The 18701-nt window shown below is 43.8% G+C and overlaps 1 protein-coding gene across 1 annotated transcript in view; it reads left to right on the top strand.

Moving 5' to 3' along the window:
* DMGDH (dimethylglycine dehydrogenase) overlaps positions 1 to 16733 on the top strand; it is a 129087-nt gene extending 112354 nt beyond the window's left edge. The window contains exons 14-17 of the mRNA XM_075325700.1: positions 935 to 1092; positions 4682 to 4741; positions 8459 to 8593; positions 15928 to 16733. Of these exons, the coding sequence (XP_075181815.1) occupies positions 935 to 1092; positions 4682 to 4741; positions 8459 to 8593; positions 15928 to 16143 (569 nt within the window). The 3' untranslated portion in view covers positions 16144 to 16733. The remainder of the gene's footprint in view (positions 1 to 934; positions 1093 to 4681; positions 4742 to 8458; positions 8594 to 15927) is intronic.
* The last annotated feature ends 1968 nt before the right edge of the window (positions 16734 to 18701 follow it).

Here is an 18701-nt window from a genome sequence, read left to right as displayed (position 1 = left end):
TTATTATTATATTGTGAATTATATGGTAACAGGTAACATCATTTCAGATTACTCAATAAATTGGGTCGTAAATTTTGATTAAAAAAAATACATCTATCTAGACGTCCTGACTTTTTCAAAAGTTGATTGTAAAATACTTTATTTTTAAACTGCTCATTTAACACTTGAAACTCTTCCTCAAATGTGGTATCTAGAGTACAATTGTGTCTCAGACATCTAAATTGACTAAAAGGAACATTCAAAAGCCATTGTGGGAGATGGAGACTGGAAAATAAAATTACTTACTCTTATACTCCTCCTTTCGGCTTCATCTTCTATCACAGCTGCTCGCGTAGTTCTTCTCCAGTTAGTGACCTGACGGCTGCTCCAGTGTCACAACGCAATACAAGTCTATGAGAGCCTTGTTTGGGCTCTTGCATTAGGAGGTTGTGATGTAACTTCTGACTTCCTGCCAGTCAGAAGTTACAGGCATATATGGCACAATATGGCACCGCGAGACTGGAGCGTTGGTAAAAGTTGAAGCGACCGAAAGGGGGCTTAAATTTAAAGTGCCACTCCAGCGCTGAAGAAAAAAACAATAAACTGCTGGAGTGGTGCATTAATTTATAGATTCCTGGTATTCTTCTTCCACACTCCATGGCCCAGCATCATGTGATAGGATGGTAACCATGAAGATTGGGCAGAGTGCTCCTCACTTAAGATTTCTGCCCAATAATAAATCTTAAGAAGTTGCTGGAAAGTCATTAATGCTAGCAGCTCATTGGGTAGAAGGTGTTTTTAGATACCATGAACCTGCTTTAAGACACTTACAGTTTCTCCAGTGTTAATTTAATTTGGTATCTGCCCCTCTAAAATTGTGTCCTCCCATTTTGTAACATAAGGATGTCAGGGATAATTCCCAATCCTTTTCATCCTCCGTGGTAATGTTCCCTAGGTGAGCTGGGCTGGGAGCTGTACCACAGGAGGCAGGACACCTCCAAACTGTACAACCAGATCATGCAGGCGGGGGATAAAGACGGGATTGATAACTTTGGCACATACGCTATGAACGCGCTAAGACTGGAGAAAGCTTTCCGTGCCTGGGGAGCGGAGGTAAGTTACCGGACTACAGTACAGATATTTAGCTCTAAGTCAGACACATGTTTATTTTTAAGAAGAGTTGGTGAAATATTTCATCTGTTAACCTTATCAAGGGGGTGTCCCATTGGAGAAAACTCCTTTTTGTTTGGAGGGGCCTTGGAGGTTCAGCTCCCAGCCATCTTTTTCTCCTGTAGTGGGTGTTGCAAGAAGATATACAGTAGGCCCCCAAGCTATCGAAATGTTTAACCCCTGAAGGATCGGGCAATTTCATTTTTGTGCTTAGGTTTTTTCTCTCCTTTCTCCAAGAGCCATAAAGTTTCCTATTTTTCTGTCGATTATAGCTTGTTTTTTTGCTGGATGAGTTGTACTTTTCAGTGACACCATGTATTTTACCATATGATGCAATGGTAAGTGGGGAAAAAATTCCAAATGTGATGTAATAGCAAATCAAATTAAATTCTGCAATTGTTTTTTGGATTTTTTTTTTACAGCGCTCATTTTACGGTTAAACTGACCTGGCTGTGTGATTCTACAGGTTTTGTAGATACCCAACATGTATAGTGTTTATTTTATTTAACTGGTGAAAACATATTCAGACATTTTGTAAAAAAAAAATAAAAATGTCACTTGTGTTGTGATTTTTCCGAGAGCCGTATCATTTTAAATTGTTAGGATCTGGGGCTTTGTAAGGGCTTGTTTTGTTTTTTTGGGGTTTTTTTTTGCGGCATGAGATGATGTTTTTATCAATATTATTTGGGGATATATACGATGTTGAGATCGTTTGTTATTACATTTTTTTTCTGTTGCAGCGGCCGAATAACTGCAGTTCTGGCGTTTTTTATTTATTTTCTCATTCCTTTGCTTAATAATTGGATTAATGTATTTTATACTTTTGATAGATCGTACTTTTACAAATGCAGGGATACTGTATATGTCTGGGATAAAAAAAAAATTCTTTCTAAATTTTTAATATGGTAAAAGTGGGGTGATTTTAACTTTTATGCTTTTTAAACTTTTTTTTTCTACTTTTTACTGTATTTAAAATTTTCCGTAGGGGACTTGAACCTGCAATGGTCTTATCACTTGTTTTATATATGGTAATGACACAGCGGAATGCCTCTCCACCTGCGGCTGTTAGAGGTGGATGAAGGCTGAATGATTCAGCCTTCATCTGCGGGGAAAGACGCGGGCTCTGCATGTGAACCCGCATCAAAGGCGGGGAGATGACTTATGACGTGCATAGCACGTCCTATGACGTTAAGGAGTTAAGATAGAAAACTAGTGTAAAACAGTTTGGCAAACCGCAATGTTTTTATGGAAAGCACAAGAAGTTTGGAATTTTTGGCCTTTTTACTCCAGTTTTTGGAAGCTCAAACAAAATAGGTAGAGCTGAGAATGAGCCATGGTAGGACAGTGCATGCCCATCAAATTAATCAATAGTAGTGGTGTAGCATTCTTAGCAACACAAGGAGGTGCACGCCACTGAGAAGATGTGCCAAATTTATTAAGTGTTGTGTGCCTTTATGCCAATCTTAATCGGGCCCATTGTTAAGGCTGCTTTACACGCCGCGACATCGCTAGCGATGTCGCTCGTGAAAGCGCCCGCCCCCGTCGTTTGTGCGTCACGGGCAAATCGCTGCCCGAGGCGGACAAAATCGCTAGTACCCGTCACACATACTTGCCTTCCTAGCGACGTCACTGTGGGCGGTGAACAACCTCTTCTTTTTTAAGGGGGAGGTTCGTTCACCGTCACAGCAACCTCACACAGCGGCCCGCCAATAGAAGCAAAGGGGTGGAGACCAGCCGCATTAACGACACGTCAACCTCATTGCTGGCAGGACGCAGGTACGTTATTGTTCGTCGTTCCCGGGGTGTCACACGTAGCGATGTGTGCTGCCTCAGGAACGACGAACAACCTGCGTCCAGCACCAGCAACGATATTTGGGAAATGAACGACGTGTCAACGATCAACGATTAGGTGAATAATTTTGATCGTTAACACTCGCTCATAGGTGTCACACGCAACGACCTCGCTAACGACGCCGGATGTGAGTCACGAATTCCGTGACCCCGACGACATATCGTTAGCGATATTGTTGTGTGTAAAGCCCCCTTTTACACAACAGCCATTAGGATAAATGTACAACATGAAAGATTTAAAAGGAATCTTTCATGTTGTACATGAAGTCCGATATGTGGACACGAAGGTATACAGAAGAAGCTGAGAAGAATGATCTTTACACATGAAAATTGAAAGGCGAACAAGTGAAGTGACACTCTTGACTGACAACCCCAGTAAAATGCACTCTATTTTGGTCACAGAATTGCGGACAGAGACATCAGTGAAATGAGCAACAGTTGCCCCACTTGAGCACATGGATTCTCCGGTGTGAGCCTTCTCCGGTGTGAGCCTTCTCCAGTGTGAGCCTCCTGTGGCCTGAGCCTCCTGTGGCCTGAGCCTCCTGTGGCCTGAGCCTCCTGTGGCCTGAGCCTCTTCCCGTGTGAGCCTGTGGATCTGTATACTCACACAAGGCAGCTGTTGCTCATTCCACTGTTATCTCCGTCTGCAATCCTGTCCCCAAAACACGGTGCATTTTACTAAAATTGTCGGTGGTAAGTGCCACTTCTCTTGCTTTATGAATTTTCATGATCTTTCCCAAGTACCAGGCTGAGAACAGCAAGACATCGCTACTATAATCTGGATATTTTTTGTTTTGATCCTATTTTTTCCTTGTATCTAGATGTAGTGGTAATGCCAGCTTTTTTCCATTTGGTCCTTGAGAATGATATTTAGGTTTGTTGGAAAAAATTCAGTGAAATTGCTGATGTTTGATACAATGGAGTCCAGTACGTGCTCCTACTAAGTGATTGACAACTATCTCTGCATGTACAGTCATACAGGGAAGACTGTCAACCACTTAATAGGACCGCCCACTGGACTCATGTGCATTGATACAGCAGAGAATCATTGAATAAAAATCAAGTTGTTCTGAATATTTTCCCACAAAATGAACATTCATCTAATCAGCTCCTCTGGGACTATGACACTCTGCCTGCAGATCAGAAGCTATTTTTAGCATGGTGGTTCCCTCTAAAGGGGTTGTCCCCTTTTTATTAATTTTAGACCATAGGCTCTGTGATGGATCAGGTAATTAACTAAGCTTTACTTGCCTCCCCGCGAGTCTAAGGTTAGTTGAAAGGGGACAGCCCCTTTAGAACCTTCCTGTCCCATTAGGATGCCCTGTGGGAGCATATAAATGTCTTAGCCGAAGGTTGTGAACAAACCTTCCCCAGTCGGCCAGAGCAAAGAGTGACTAGAAAGACAGTCACCCACCCAGCATTATAGTCACCTGTACACTATTTTACTTTACATTCTATAGCAACTCACTCCATTACATTCAACACTCTCATTGGCTGTGTTGTCGATTGAGGATTGTACCTCTTAAAGAGGACATTAGCACCATAAATGACACATGTTGGAAGTCCTACTTTATAATTTTGGATTTGGGACCAAAGATTTGCGTCATTCAGATGGTGATCATCACTTGCTGAACCTTTTCTGTAAGATCTTTTCTAAATGTTTCTTTTTTTTAATTTTCAGATGAATTGTGACACAAACCCCCTGGAGGCCGGACTGCAATACTTTATAAAGCTAAACAAGGTAGATGGGGAAAGCTATTTTATTCCAAAGTGTCCGTCCGTTATCAGAACTGATTAATACATTTTTCTACTAGTTACACGTTTAAAGCTATGTAAGAATAGTAACATGCAGAGGATACTTTACAACATAAGTGTGTGTTTTCTGTTTATTAAATAGAACTTATTCTGATTAAAAAAAGTACTTTAGCAAAATAGCACAGGAATGAGGATCACACTGCCCTCTAGTGGCTGGTAATGATTTAACAGGACTGGGCTTTTGCTCTTATGTTGAGTTCACATGAGGGATTTTACTAGGATACTTTTTTGAATTTACCAAACAGCTGCAATGAAACAAAGAGTGACAAATGTAAAGGGGTTTGAATACTTTCCATACTCACTGTACCAATAATACAGCAGATATTCATTCCCCTGCTTTATCTCTTTATTTATGGGATGTATTAAAAGAGGTATAAGTGTTCATGAAAAAAATATAGTTCTACCTTTGTACAAGTCACTAGTGCGACCGCACTTAGAATACTGTGTACAATTCTGGTCACCGATATATAAGAAGGACATAGCTGAACTGCAGAGGGTGCAGAGAAGAGCGACCAAGATTATTAGAGGAATGGGTGGGCTGCAATACCAAGACAGGTTATTAAACTTGGGGTTATTTAGTTTGGAAAAACGAAGGCTTAGGGGGGATCTAATCCCAATGTATAAATATATGAGGGGACAGTACAGAGACCTTTCCAGTTTACACCTAGGCCTGTGACTGGAACACGGGGGCATCCGCTACGTCTTGAGGAAAGAAGGTTTAATCATAATCACAGACGAGGATTCTTTACTGTACGAGCAGTGACACTATGGAACTCTCTGCCGCATGATGTTGTAATGAGTGATTCACTACTAACATTTAAGCAGAGCCTGGACGCCTTTCTTGAAAAATTTAATATTACCAGTTATGTACATTAGATTTTATGACAGGGTGTTGATCCAGGGAACTAGTCTGATTGCCGGATGTGGAGTCAGGAAGGAAATTTTTTCCCCATTGGAACTTGTTTGCCACATTGTTTTTTTTTTGCCTTCCTCTGGATCAACATGTTAGGCTACGGGTTGAACTAGATGGACTTAGAGTCTCCCTTCAACCTTAAAAACTATGATACTATGATCTCTAGGGGAAATATTCTGCATTTTACAGTGCTGGCATTGTGCATGAGATTTTAATAAATGAAATGTGGAAGCCGTGAAAAACATCCACAGTGTGAATAGATAAGAACTTAGCTGTGGATTTGAGATTGGCAACATGTAACTGCAGATATCACTGTGGGAGGTCCTCAGAGGAGATTCTTCATGCAAGCAAGATCAATTTCTTGTAAATTTCCTTGAGAACCTATTAATTTTCTTTTATAAGGTTATGCACACACTGTGTTTTTGTTTTGGTTTTTTTAGGCATATTCTGCTACAAAAGAGCCCCAAATAATGAGCATAATGCACAGCACTAATGATGAGTGAGTGTGCTCGCCACTGTTCGGTACTCAAACAAGCACCGGGGTGCTCGGGTACGCGCGGAGTTCAGCCGAGTATTGCGAGTGCTTGGATGTGTCATCCGTGAAACAATAATCACAAAGCACAGGCTTGCTTCACTGCATGATGTGTGCAGACAGCCCAGGGAAAGCCAGTCACAGTCTCTGACTTTCACTGGGTTTAAAATGAATCAGTCAGGTCCAATATGCCCCCAGAGCCACGAGCAGTTCTGGGTGCATATTGCTAATCCCGGCCTAAAGCCTAGGTCACACGTAGCGACGCAGCAGCGATCAAGACTACTATCTGACCTTATCAGGATCGCTGCTGCGTCGTTACATGGTCGCTGGTGAGCTGTCAAACAGGCAGATCTCACCAGTGACCAGCCCCCAGCCAGCAGCGACGCGTGGAAGTGATGCTGCGCTTGGTAACTAAGGTAAATATCGGGTAACCAAGCAAAGTGCTTTGCTTGGTTACCCGATATTTACCTTGGTTACCAGCGCACACCGCTTAGCGCTGGCTCCCTGCACTCATAGCCAGAGTACACATCGGGTTAATAAGCAAACCGCTTTGCTTATAGTTACCCGATGTGTACCTTGGCTACGTGTGCAGGGAGCCGGCTTCAAGAAGCTGTGGACGCTGGTAACCAAGGCAAATATCGGGTAACCAAGCCTTTGCTTAATTACCCAATATTTACCTTGGTTACCAGTGTCCGCAGAAGCCGCCTCCCTGCTCCCTGCACATTCAGTTTGTTGCTCTCTCGCTGTCACACACCGCGATGTGTGCTTCACAGCGGGAGATCAACGACCAAAAAATGGTCCAGGACATTCAGCAACAACCGGCGACCTCACAGCAGGGGCCAGGTCGTTGCTGGATGTCACACACAGTGACATCATTAGCAAGGTCGCTGCTACGTCACAAAAAATGGTGACTTAGCAGCGACGTCGTCGTCGCTGTCGTTGTATGTGACATGACCATAACCATCCCTGTATACACTAGTATAGATAGCAGGTTGTAGGCTTGTCGGAAGACATCAGGCTTAGGGTCAGTGCACATGATCAGAATGCCCGGCACTTTCGGTCATGCGCACTAGACCTCTCTGAAGCCGGGACACGTACACCCGGCTTCATACTGTGCATAACTGGAAGTGCTGGGTCTTCTGATCTTGCACACTGACCCTATACCCGGCATTCTGAAGCCGTGACAACGGACACCGGTATGCACGTTACCACTGATGACGCTGGGCAATAGGCATTGAATAGCATGTTAGCATATTAGCACACCCACAGGGGCATGCTAAGAGGACGGACTAGCCCGGGGAAATAATGGTTGTGACTAGTTCCTGCACTCATTAGCATATCATATGGGATCTTTAGAAATACTTTTCTAAAGATCTCTTTATCTATGCTAGTGTATACAGGGATAGTTAGGCAGGGATTAGTAATATGCACCCAGAACTGCTCGTGGCTCAGGGTGCATATTGCACCTGACAGGTTCCCTTTAAAGCAATGTTTCAGCGGTGGTGTGTCAAAAGAAAAAAAACCTCTGCCATCCTTTCCCCCTGAAATGCTGTATGTGGGCGGAGAGCAGAACTGCTCAATCATTGACTTCCATTCTACTCGATATTCAAGTTGAGCACTTTGAGTGTCTAACCTGCTTGGCTGAAGTAACGAGAACCCGGGCATTTTGGTGATCACCCCACTCTACACCGCACCTAAAAATATCCAGTGTAAATTTATAAGAGCCATGGATTGGATATCGCTGCGTACATGTTCCGTCTTACGTCATGTCTTTTAACCACTTTATACCATCACTTCCTATTGATGGGGTTCTATATACTGTTCCATATACTGCCCTCTACATTCCTCATTTACAATAAAAAACAATATGTGCAGGAGAAAATCAACCCATGCAGCCGTGTTCAGCCGGTGCCGGAAACTACAGAACTGAAGTTCCAATAGTTTTGGTATGAGTAGGAGTACAGGTTGTCAGACTTCAAAGATGGCTACATCCCTTCCCCAATAAAAGCAGCCACCTCAGCCCTCTAATGGTGTACCACCTACCCTGAGCTTCTCAGCATTGACAACATCCGGCACTTGGAGGGCACTGTTGCATTTGTTACTGTGTATGACCTTTCATGTATGTAAAAGTCCGAGTGCTCATATCTGCCTCAATGCCACAACAGTCATTCATCATCATTACCTTCCTGTGATTTCAGCAAGCTGACTTTATTGGCAAGCAGGCCGTGAAGGAAATCGAGAAAAAGGGGCTTCAGAGGAAACTGGTGTATCTCACCTTGGAAACAGATAACGTTGATCCTGAGGGAAATGAGAGCATCTGGCACAGAGGGAAGGTGAGAGGAATGTAATCATAGCAAGTGAATTGGAAATCTTCCCATAGGCCATGGAAACCTGAACTGAGCACAGGAGCTGGACTATGACATCCAGTTAGATCAAGCCGCTAAAACCTCAAATAATTACACCCATCACCATTTATCACCTGGCCATGGGAACTAAAACCAATTCTAGATCTTTAAAGGAAGCTCCATTCAGAATTGATCATTTGGCTACCCTGATGTACATACAACATCTCCACGTATTTAGGAGCGTTCAGGGAACAATTGACTACAATTTTCCCACATCTGGGTAACAACTCTCACGTCTCATTCCACTTTCAAAAAGTGTCATTACTATGGGGCATTAAAATCATTTTTTCATCCTACCCTTAGGCTCCTTTCAGATTGCGCTTTTCCCTACGTCCACAGGTCCCGTCGGAGCATCCGTCCGAACCGCCCCTACGTTCGGGTGTCCGTCTGCAGAAAACGTATATGTGCAAAAATGGCACAAAACCGAGCACACACTAACGCAGTGTGCTCCATTACAGTGAATGGCCCTGCCGGAACACGCTTTGCGGAGTGGGGGAGGGGAGGTTCGGACGGATGCCCCGACGGGACCTGTGGATTTAAGGCAAAACACAATGTGAAAGGAGCCTTACTGAATCAGTTCCAAGTTTTCAAAATACCTCTTCTATCATTCTGCCAGCCCTTTATGCTATTGTTGACTAATACAAATAGCTGGTAATGCTTTTCTCTAAAGGTGTAACCTTGTTCCAAGTCTATGTTAACAGGGGGCGTTGTAGTTGAGGTCAGGGTGTCGGGTGACCCCCCCCCCCAGCCCCTGCTACAGGCTGATGATTGGGCCCATGAACATTTGGGCTTCATCCATTTACTTGCCGTTTCGGGATAATTTCATCTCTTCTTTCTTCTGTACTTTTGGGAACAATCAGGAGATGACAGACTTTCTCTTTTTCTTAACTCAACTTTTACTGAAACTTTCGAAGATGGCAGAGTTCACATACATTCCCTTTTTAGAATTCTTTCTCTTAATTGGTTACTTTCAGTTTCCTTTCTCTTTTATCTCTCTTCCAGTGCCCTCTAGTACTACGCTGTACTTCTTATGGCAGCCCTCTGTTACCAGCCGTCCCGCTCACTCTCGTCCACAGAACCCCCTACGTCACCCAGCATGCCACCGACAACAGACCTGTTTGTACGGGGGATAGGTCCACCGACGACGCCACACAACCTGCCCCTTAGACAACCATTTCTTTTCTCTCTTCTCTCTTCCCAGGGATCTAGTGCCCAAACTCCTTCCAGTGAAACTATATTTAACCCCTGGTGCGCCTGCTATTACACTGCGGCTGAGTTACCTAGCACTAATAAACTTCACCAGCGCCATCTATCTAGTAACTTCTCTAGCTCTGCTACATCTGTGAACCACTCTGTCAACCCTGCATCGAACATTGCACTTTACATACGTACATTACATACAATATAATACAATGCCATACTCTATTCTGGCCACTAGATGGCCTCAGCGCACTCACTACATACTCGTGAGATAACAGCATAAAATCTTCTAAAGGCCGCTTTATACACTGAGATATCGGTCCCGATATCGCTAGTGTGGGTACCCGCCCCCATCTGTTGTTCGACACGGGCAAATCGCTGCCCATGGCGCACAACATCGCACAGACCCGTCACACATACTTACCTGCCCGGCGACGTCGCTGTGACCGGCGAACAGCCTCCTTTCTAAGGGGGCGGTTTGTGCGGCATCACAGTGACGTCCCTGAGCGGCCGCCCAATTGAATTGGAGGGGCGGAGATGAGCGGGACGAACATCCCGCCCACCTCCTTCCTTCCGCATAGCGGCCGGAAGGCAGGTAAGGAGAGGTTCCTCATTCCTGCGGTGTCACACGGAGCGATGTGTGCTGCCGCAGGAACGAGGAACAACCTCGTTACTGCTGCAGTAACGATTTTTGAGAATGGACCCCCATGTCACCGATGAGCGATTTTGCACGTTTTTGCAACGATGCAAAATCGCTCATCGGTGTCACACGCAACGGCATCGCTAATGCGGCCGGATGTGTGTCACCAATTCCGTGTCCCCAACGAGTTTGCATTAGCGATGTCGTAGCGTGTAAAGCCCCCTTTAGTCTTAAATTACAACTAATAAGAACATTTTGGTTGGGGTCTTCAGGGGCAGGAATTCTTCCCACACTTGGTCCTCCGACCACCTCCTTACATCCATTCAAACCAAGCACAGATCCTTGGTGTACCTTTAGCGTGACCGAACTGTTCAATGCACCTTCCCACCTACTTTATTTTCTCATCTATCTCCATTCCTCCTAATTGATTAATAGCTCTGGCTTTACGAGATAGATGAAAAACAAGTAGCTGGGAAGAGCACTGAACTGATCAACCACACTAGGGGTGCACCATGCCAGGGACACAGAGTGCCTGTGCTTGGTTTGAACAGTCATTCTCTGCTAACAGATTCCCTCTTGACCACAGTGCAAAATCTGTAACAGGGTCCCCCCCCACCCCCACACTATGTGAACTTTATAATGCTGCTGTCTTCTGATGTGGAAAATAGGACTTTTTATGTAATTTTCAGTTATTTACATTAGCAGTAGGTTTCGTAAAGGTGTGATTATAATAGAGGATATCTATATTGGGTGTGTTGTGCTTCCCGATTTCTCTGTTCCAACTTGTCTTCAGATTCCTGTTGTATCTTAACAAGATATTTAACCTACCCGATCCTAGGGCTGCATACAAAATAGGGGTTAAAGCCGAGATAATACCCAGTGCCCATAGACTAGATGGAGGGCTTTGTAGCAGTAAATGCAACACTGAGACAGCTTGAGATCAATGTGACACATCTATTTAGCTCAGTTAAACATGGTTCATTTTGTAGAACCGGCAAGTATAGTGGGATTCATTGGTTAAGTAATTAAACGTGATTTTCTGACTTCTGATGTACAAGTGCGAGCAGGCTGGCAACGTGATGTTCTTCATTCAAGGACCAAAGAATAAGTTTTAAGTTTCCAAAGTCGCCTCACAGTCAGATTCAAAGCAGAAACTAAATTGTGTTTAAGGTAGATGTTTGAAAGTGTATTCCTCATTTTTCACTACCTCCTGATCTAATTGATATATTTAAAAAAAAAGAAGAAATACACGTGTACGTGTATGTATGTATACGTGTGTTTATGTATGATATATATATATATATATATCTATATATAATAATTAAATATATATATTAAATATATATTTTTTTTTTTTATTTAACATATATATTTAATATATATTTTATTTAATATATATTTAATATATATTTAATATATTTTATTTAATATATATATATTTTATTTAATATATATGTATGTGTATATAATATATATATATATATATATATATATATATATATATATATCTCTATCCACACAGTATATATACACACACACTGTTGAAACCTGAGGTTTACATCCACTATCTAAAAAGACACATCTGCATGATTTTCTCACTATCTGACATGAAATCAGAATACACCTTTACCATTTTAGGTCAATTAGGAATCAAAATTGTTTATATTTGCCAAATGCCAGAATAATAGAGAAAAATGTTTTAAGGCATTTTTATTAAAGTCAAAAGTTTACATACTGTACACTAAGAATACTATACCGTTAAGCAATATGGGACAGCCCATATGGTGCTGTCATGTCTTTCGAAGCTTCTGATAGGTTTATTCGCAACATCTGAGTTAATTAGAGACACACCTGTAGATGTATTTTAATGCACACCTGAAACACACTGCTTTTTTGTGTAGCAACATAGGAAAGTCAAAAGAAATCAGCCAAGATCTCAGGAAGAGAATTGTGGATATGCACAAGTCTGGTTCATCCTTGGGTGCAATTTCCAGATACCTGAAGGTGCCTCATTCATCTGTACAAAAAATAATAAAAATAATATGCAAGTACAAACAAGATGGGAATGTCCAGCCATCATACTGCTCAGGAAGGAGACAGGTTCTGTGTACCAAACATGAACATGCTTTGGCCAGACATGTGGATATCAACAAGAACAAAGAACAAAAGCAAAAGACCTTGTAAAGATGGTGGCGGAAGCTGGTAAGATTGTCATTATACCCAGTAAAACGAGTACTGTATCGACATGGGCTGAAAGGCCACTCTGCCAGGAAGAAGCCATTACTCCTAAAGAAACATAAAAGAAACATAAAAAAGCCACATTAATGTTTGAAAATGCACACAACAAAGACCTTAATTTCTGGAGACATGGCCTGTGATATGACGAAACTAAAATTGAACTGTTTGGCTATAATGACCATCGATACATTTGGAGGAAAAAGGGAGGAGCTTTGAAACCTAAGAACACCATCCCAACTGTGAAACATGGGGGTGGCAGCATCATGTTGTGGGGTTATTTTGCTGCAGCAGGGACTGGTGCAGTTCACAAAATAGATGGCATCATGAGGAAAGAAGATTATGTGGCAATGCTGAAGGAATATCTCAAGACATCAGCCAGGAACTGAAAGCTTGGGCAGAAATGGGTCTTCCAATTGGACAATGACACGCAGCATACTACCAAACTAGTTACAAAGTGGCTTAAGGATAATAAAGTCAATATTATGGAGTGGCCATTACAAAGCCCTGATCTCAGTCCTATTGAAAATTTATGGGCAAAGCTGAAAAGACCGGTGCGAGCTACAAACATTGTTCAGTTACACCAGTTCTGTCAGGAGGAATGGGACAAACCTACCAACTATTGTGAGAAGCTTGTGGAAGGAGATCCAAAACATTTGACCCAAGTCATACAGTTTAAGGGCAATGACACCAAATGCTAATGAAATGTATGTAAACTTTTTAGCTTGCCGAAATTAATAAAAAATGGCCTAAAACATTCTCTCTCATTATTCTGGTATTTGCAAATATAAATAATTTTGGTTCCTAATTGATCTAAAACAGGAAAGGTTTATTCTGATTTCATGTCAGATAGTGAGAAAAACATGCAGATGTGTCTTTATCAGGGGCGTAACTACCGCGATTGCGACCGGGCCCGGGAGGTTAGGGGCCCGCAGCCGGCCGGCAGATCAGCAGCCAGCTCCTTTCTGTGAGAGGAGCTGCGCTGTTCTGCCGCAGACCACGCGGCGCGGCAGCCGCTATATGACCCGGTCGCCGCCGCTGACACCAGGCCCCCCTGCCTAGTGTTAGCAGTGGCGTCACCACGCTCCCGTTACCACTCACCGCGCTCCCGACACCGCGCTCGCGTCACTCACAGCGCTCCCGTCACCGCGCTCCCGTCACTCACCGCACTCCCATCACTCACCGCGCTCCAGTCACCGCGCACTGCTTTGATATTGCATAGAGCGGCAGGCGCCGTCCTATGCATCAGTCTTGGAGGGGGCCTGGCTGCAGGACACATGGAGGCCTTGGAGGGGGCCTGGCTGCAGGACACATGGAGGCCTTGGAGGGGGCCTGGCTGCAGGACACATGGAGGCCTTGGAGGGGGCTTGGCTGCAGGACACATGGAGGCCTTGGAGGGGGCCTGGCTGCAGGACACATGGAGGCCCTTGGGGGGGGCTGGCTGCAGGACACATGGAGTCCTTGGGGGGGGGGCCTTGCTGCAGGACACATGGGGGCCCTGGGGGAGGGGGGGCTGGCTGCAGGACACATGGAGGCCCTGTGGGGGCTGGCTGCAGGACACATGGAGTCCTTGGGGGGGGGGGGTCTGGCTGCAGGACACATGGGGGGCCCTGGGGGGGGACTGGCTGCAGGACACATGGAGGCCCTGGGGGGGCTGGCCGCATGACCCATGGAGGCCTGGGAAGGGGTTGGCTGCATGACACATGGAGGCCCTGGGGGGGCTTGCTACATGACACATGGAGGTCTATGGGGCTGCATTATATATGGAGGTCTATGGGACTGCATAATAAACATGAAGGACACCTTATACATGGCCTATATGGGTGCATTATACAGGGAGGAGTATGGGGCTGCATAATACAATATGAAGGTTTATGGGGCTGCATTGTAATACATATAGGACTATGGGGGCTACATTATAATATATGGAGGGCTATGGAGGCTACTTTATACATGGAGGACTAATGGGGTGCGTTATAAAACATGGAGGACTGTGGTGCAGTATAATATATGGAGAACTATGGGGTGAATTATAATACATGAAGGACTATGGGAAATGCATTATAGTACATGGAGTACTATGGAGGTGCATTCTAATATATGAAGAGTTATGTGGGACCCTTTATACTATATGGAAGGCTATGTGGGGACCGTTAAAGTATTTGGAGAACTATATACAAGGGGGAACAAAGATACAAGCATGGGATGGGAATGTTTTGTACTGAGAGAAAAAGGCTCTTTCCCTCAGCACACCGCTTTCTCATGCTCTGCTGTACATCTCTCAGCACCCAGCTTTCCCATGCTCTGATATGGGAAAGCTGGGTGCTAAGGGAATGATGTATAGCAGAGCATGGGAAAGCTGGGTGCCGAGGACAAGATGGATATCAGAACATGGGAAAGCAGGGTACTGATAGAGGGATTTCAGATCATGGGAAACTGGGTGCTGAGGGTAAGAGCCAAGTGTCAGCATCATTATCCTGTACCCCGAGTGTCAGTGTCATTATCCTGTACCCTAAGGTTTGATTTACGTGGGGGGGGCCCCGGTCCAAATTTTGAACCAGGGCCCATCAAACTCTAGTTACGCCACTGGTCTTTATAGATAGTGTATGTAAACGTCTGGCTTCAACTGTGTGTGTGTGTGTGTGTGTGTGTGTGTGTGTGTGTGTGTGTGTGTGTGTATTAATACAGTATAATGCTGCATGTATGCCAGATTTACCAAGCATATAATCCTAATATCAGTTAAAAAAAGGCTTCTGTTCTTTTAAACTGTGTGATCATAAAGAGGCACAAGTAGGTAAACTTTTGCCTCATGGGTTAATATCAGCTGCATAGTCCTGATGTCCAGTCTATAGATCCCAAATATGATTGTCTGCAAAAGGGAACATTTTTTTTGTTGAGCAGATTATTCCTTTTCATAAATTGCATTAAAATGACCACTTCAGTCAAAAACGTGTATATACAGCACACAATGGCATATCTATAGGGGTCACAGGGCCACAAGCGTCGTCCTCCCTACCACATCTCGGGAGCACTATAGAAATCGATCAACCACATAAAAGCAGCCGCTCCATGCAGGAGAGACAATCAGTTTACCGAGTTAGGTTTTGTAATGAGCCCCTGGGCTAACTAAAACAAGTTTTTGTTTTTTTCATGCAGTTAGTCTAATGAAATTCTCTGAACTTCTCAGGTTGTTGGGAACACCACATCTGGAACCTTCAGTTACTCCACCAACAAGAGCCTGGCTTTTGCCTATGTGCCCAAAGAACTGAGTGTGACTGGACAAAAACTGGAGGTGGAGCTTCTTGGCAAAAACTACCCCGCTACGGTAATACAAGAACCACTTGTGTTGACAGAACCAACCAGGAGCCGACTGCAGAAAAAAGGGGAAGGTGCCAAACTGTAACCACAAGCACCATGGTCATCACAAGGACATCACCATGAAGCCGGCTACTATTGCACCTGCAGTGCCTCTTCTTTACCACTTCTGGTGATACTATATATATTGATTAGAGAGAAATTTAGAAAATTATACAAAAGCTCAGAGGCAATAGGTTAGCTTCTCCTGGTTCTAAAGGGGTTATCTTGTGTCTCTCGTTACCGTATAGAACAGGTGCACAATACTTGATGACTGTATATAAGACCTGACTATACCCAGTAGGGGACCATCAATGCCACATCATCGCTTTGCCCACCCTATGAAATGAGAGGTGTTGGATAACCCCTTTAAGAATATACAAGTGAATAGCTATAGTTTTGGACCTTTAATCATAGGCTCCTAAGAATTAATGTTAAGAAATTCTCCATGACCTATGGATTTACATTGCAGGACCTGAGGGGAGAGGCCACCAACGATAGAATTCACGCATTTCTACCTATAGGCCCAGTACAAGGTGTAACGGTGTGCCAGGAGTGCATTTGATACCAAACCAAGCATTATATAACCAAAATTAATACACTGTATATACTGTTCAATAAATACAAGATATCTGACATACCAATTTGGAATTAAAATTCAATATATTTTATGTTTTTGTATTTTTTTTTTATTAATAGATGTTGCATTTGGTATCTTTTTTTTTTTTCTTTTGATGTCATGCTAAACAGTTTAAACATTTTGTGCTAACTAATGGTTCTTTCAGGAGTTTTAAAAATGTGCTAAAACCTAAATACCGTATTTTTCGTTATGTAAGACGCACCGGATTATAAGACTCATCCCAAATTTAGAGGAAAAAAAAATAAAAAAAATATATGGTGTCTATTTTATAATCCGGTGGTGTCTTACCGCTGTTCTGGGGCTGCTGGCTCTGCTCTATGCTGCTCTCTTCTGTCCTGGCTCTGCACCGTGCTGGTTCTGCTCCGCTCCGTGCTGGCTCTGCTCCGCTCCGTGCTGGCTCTGCTCCGCTCCGTGCTGGCTCTGCTCCGCTCCGTGCTGGCTCTGTTCTGCTCCGTGCTGGCTCTGCTGTGCCCAGTGCTGGCTCTGCTCTGCCTCGCCCTGTGCTGGTTTTGTTCTGTCAGGGTGGCGGCGAGGCACGGGTTATTCTGAAGATGTGTTTCAAACAAATGGCACCCAGAGGCAGTGCGTACACAGATGGAGCTCTTGAGTCAAGAGCTCCATCTGCGCACGCGCAGACTCTGGGCGCCATTATTTGAAATCCTTACCACTGACATCGTCAGAATGGCTTATACCTCGCCGCCGCCGTCCACAGCAGTTGCACCGACCACCGCCGACCACATCAGATGTGCCGACCACAGCAGCTGCGCCGACCACCGCACAGAGCCCCCCAGGCCTCCTGTGACCCCTCTCAGTCATGAAATGGTAAGCTACATTCGGCTTTTAAGATGCACCCCTCATTTTGCTCACAAATTTTTGGGAGGAAAAGTTTGTCTTATAATCCGAATAATACGGTAAATGGTATTTACACCTTAAATCCTTTTAGGCCACACTCCTGTTTAAAAAGAAAAGATTGTCCAGTTTTAGGCACGTGTTCACTGCAGCCAATCACTGTCCTTACTTTACATGTATGGCACTATCGCTGAGACCTCTGTCATCTGACTGAACGTCATCAAATCTGGTACCAGTAGGGACCACAGGTGCGGAAGTGCAGGGATTCAAGGGGTATGTCGTACTTATTACATTTGCAGAGAAAACGAATAACCGTGCTGGGTCCGCACTGCCATGGAAGACTTCTGTAAAGAGGATCCAGGACACTCCAATGGATACAATGCAGTTTTTATTTCAACGCGTTTCAAAGCTGTCCAACATCTTCTTCTGTAAAAGAACCACAATGCCTTTTTATACCTTTTACATTAGTTTACAACAGTTTTTCCCAATCTGCTGCTCCAACTGTTACAAAACTGGAGCTCCCATTATTCACTGACAGGCTGCACAGATTGTTGATCACTGTTTTAGAAAATTCCTTAACAATTTCAAAAATGTACCATGAACAGTATTAAAGATAGAGAGCTGGGTGCTGTGTGGTTACACTGCAGCACTGAGGCACTAAGCTTGTCAGTTACCACCCGCAACAGGAAAAGCTTCTTAACACAGTGCCGAGTATACAGCATATCATAAACGTGAGTACACCTGTCACATATTTTTAATTATTATAACTTTTTATGGTACAACACTGAACATATGACACTTTGATACAAGTCAGTGTACAGCTTGTATAACAGTGTAAATTTGATGCGCTCTCTCAATAACTCAACACACAGCCATAAATGTATAACCACTGACAACAAAAGTGAGTACACCTTTAAGTGAAAATGGCCATATTGTGTCCAATTAGACATTTTCTCTTCCCAGTTTTATCTTACTCATTAGTGTTACAAGGTCTCCAGTGTGAATGGGGCGTAGGTGTGTTACATTTGGTGTTATCTCTCACACACTCTCTCATACTGGTCACTGGAACTTGAACATGGCTCCTCATGGCAAAGAATTCTCTGAGGAACTGAAAAAAA

The sequence above is a fragment of the Anomaloglossus baeobatrachus genome, chromosome 1, assembly GCF_048569485.1.
Source record: "Anomaloglossus baeobatrachus isolate aAnoBae1 chromosome 1, aAnoBae1.hap1, whole genome shotgun sequence".
NCBI classification, from domain to species: Eukaryota; Metazoa; Chordata; class Amphibia; order Anura; family Aromobatidae; genus Anomaloglossus; species Anomaloglossus baeobatrachus.
This window is presented reverse-complemented; position numbering and strand designations above follow the sequence as displayed.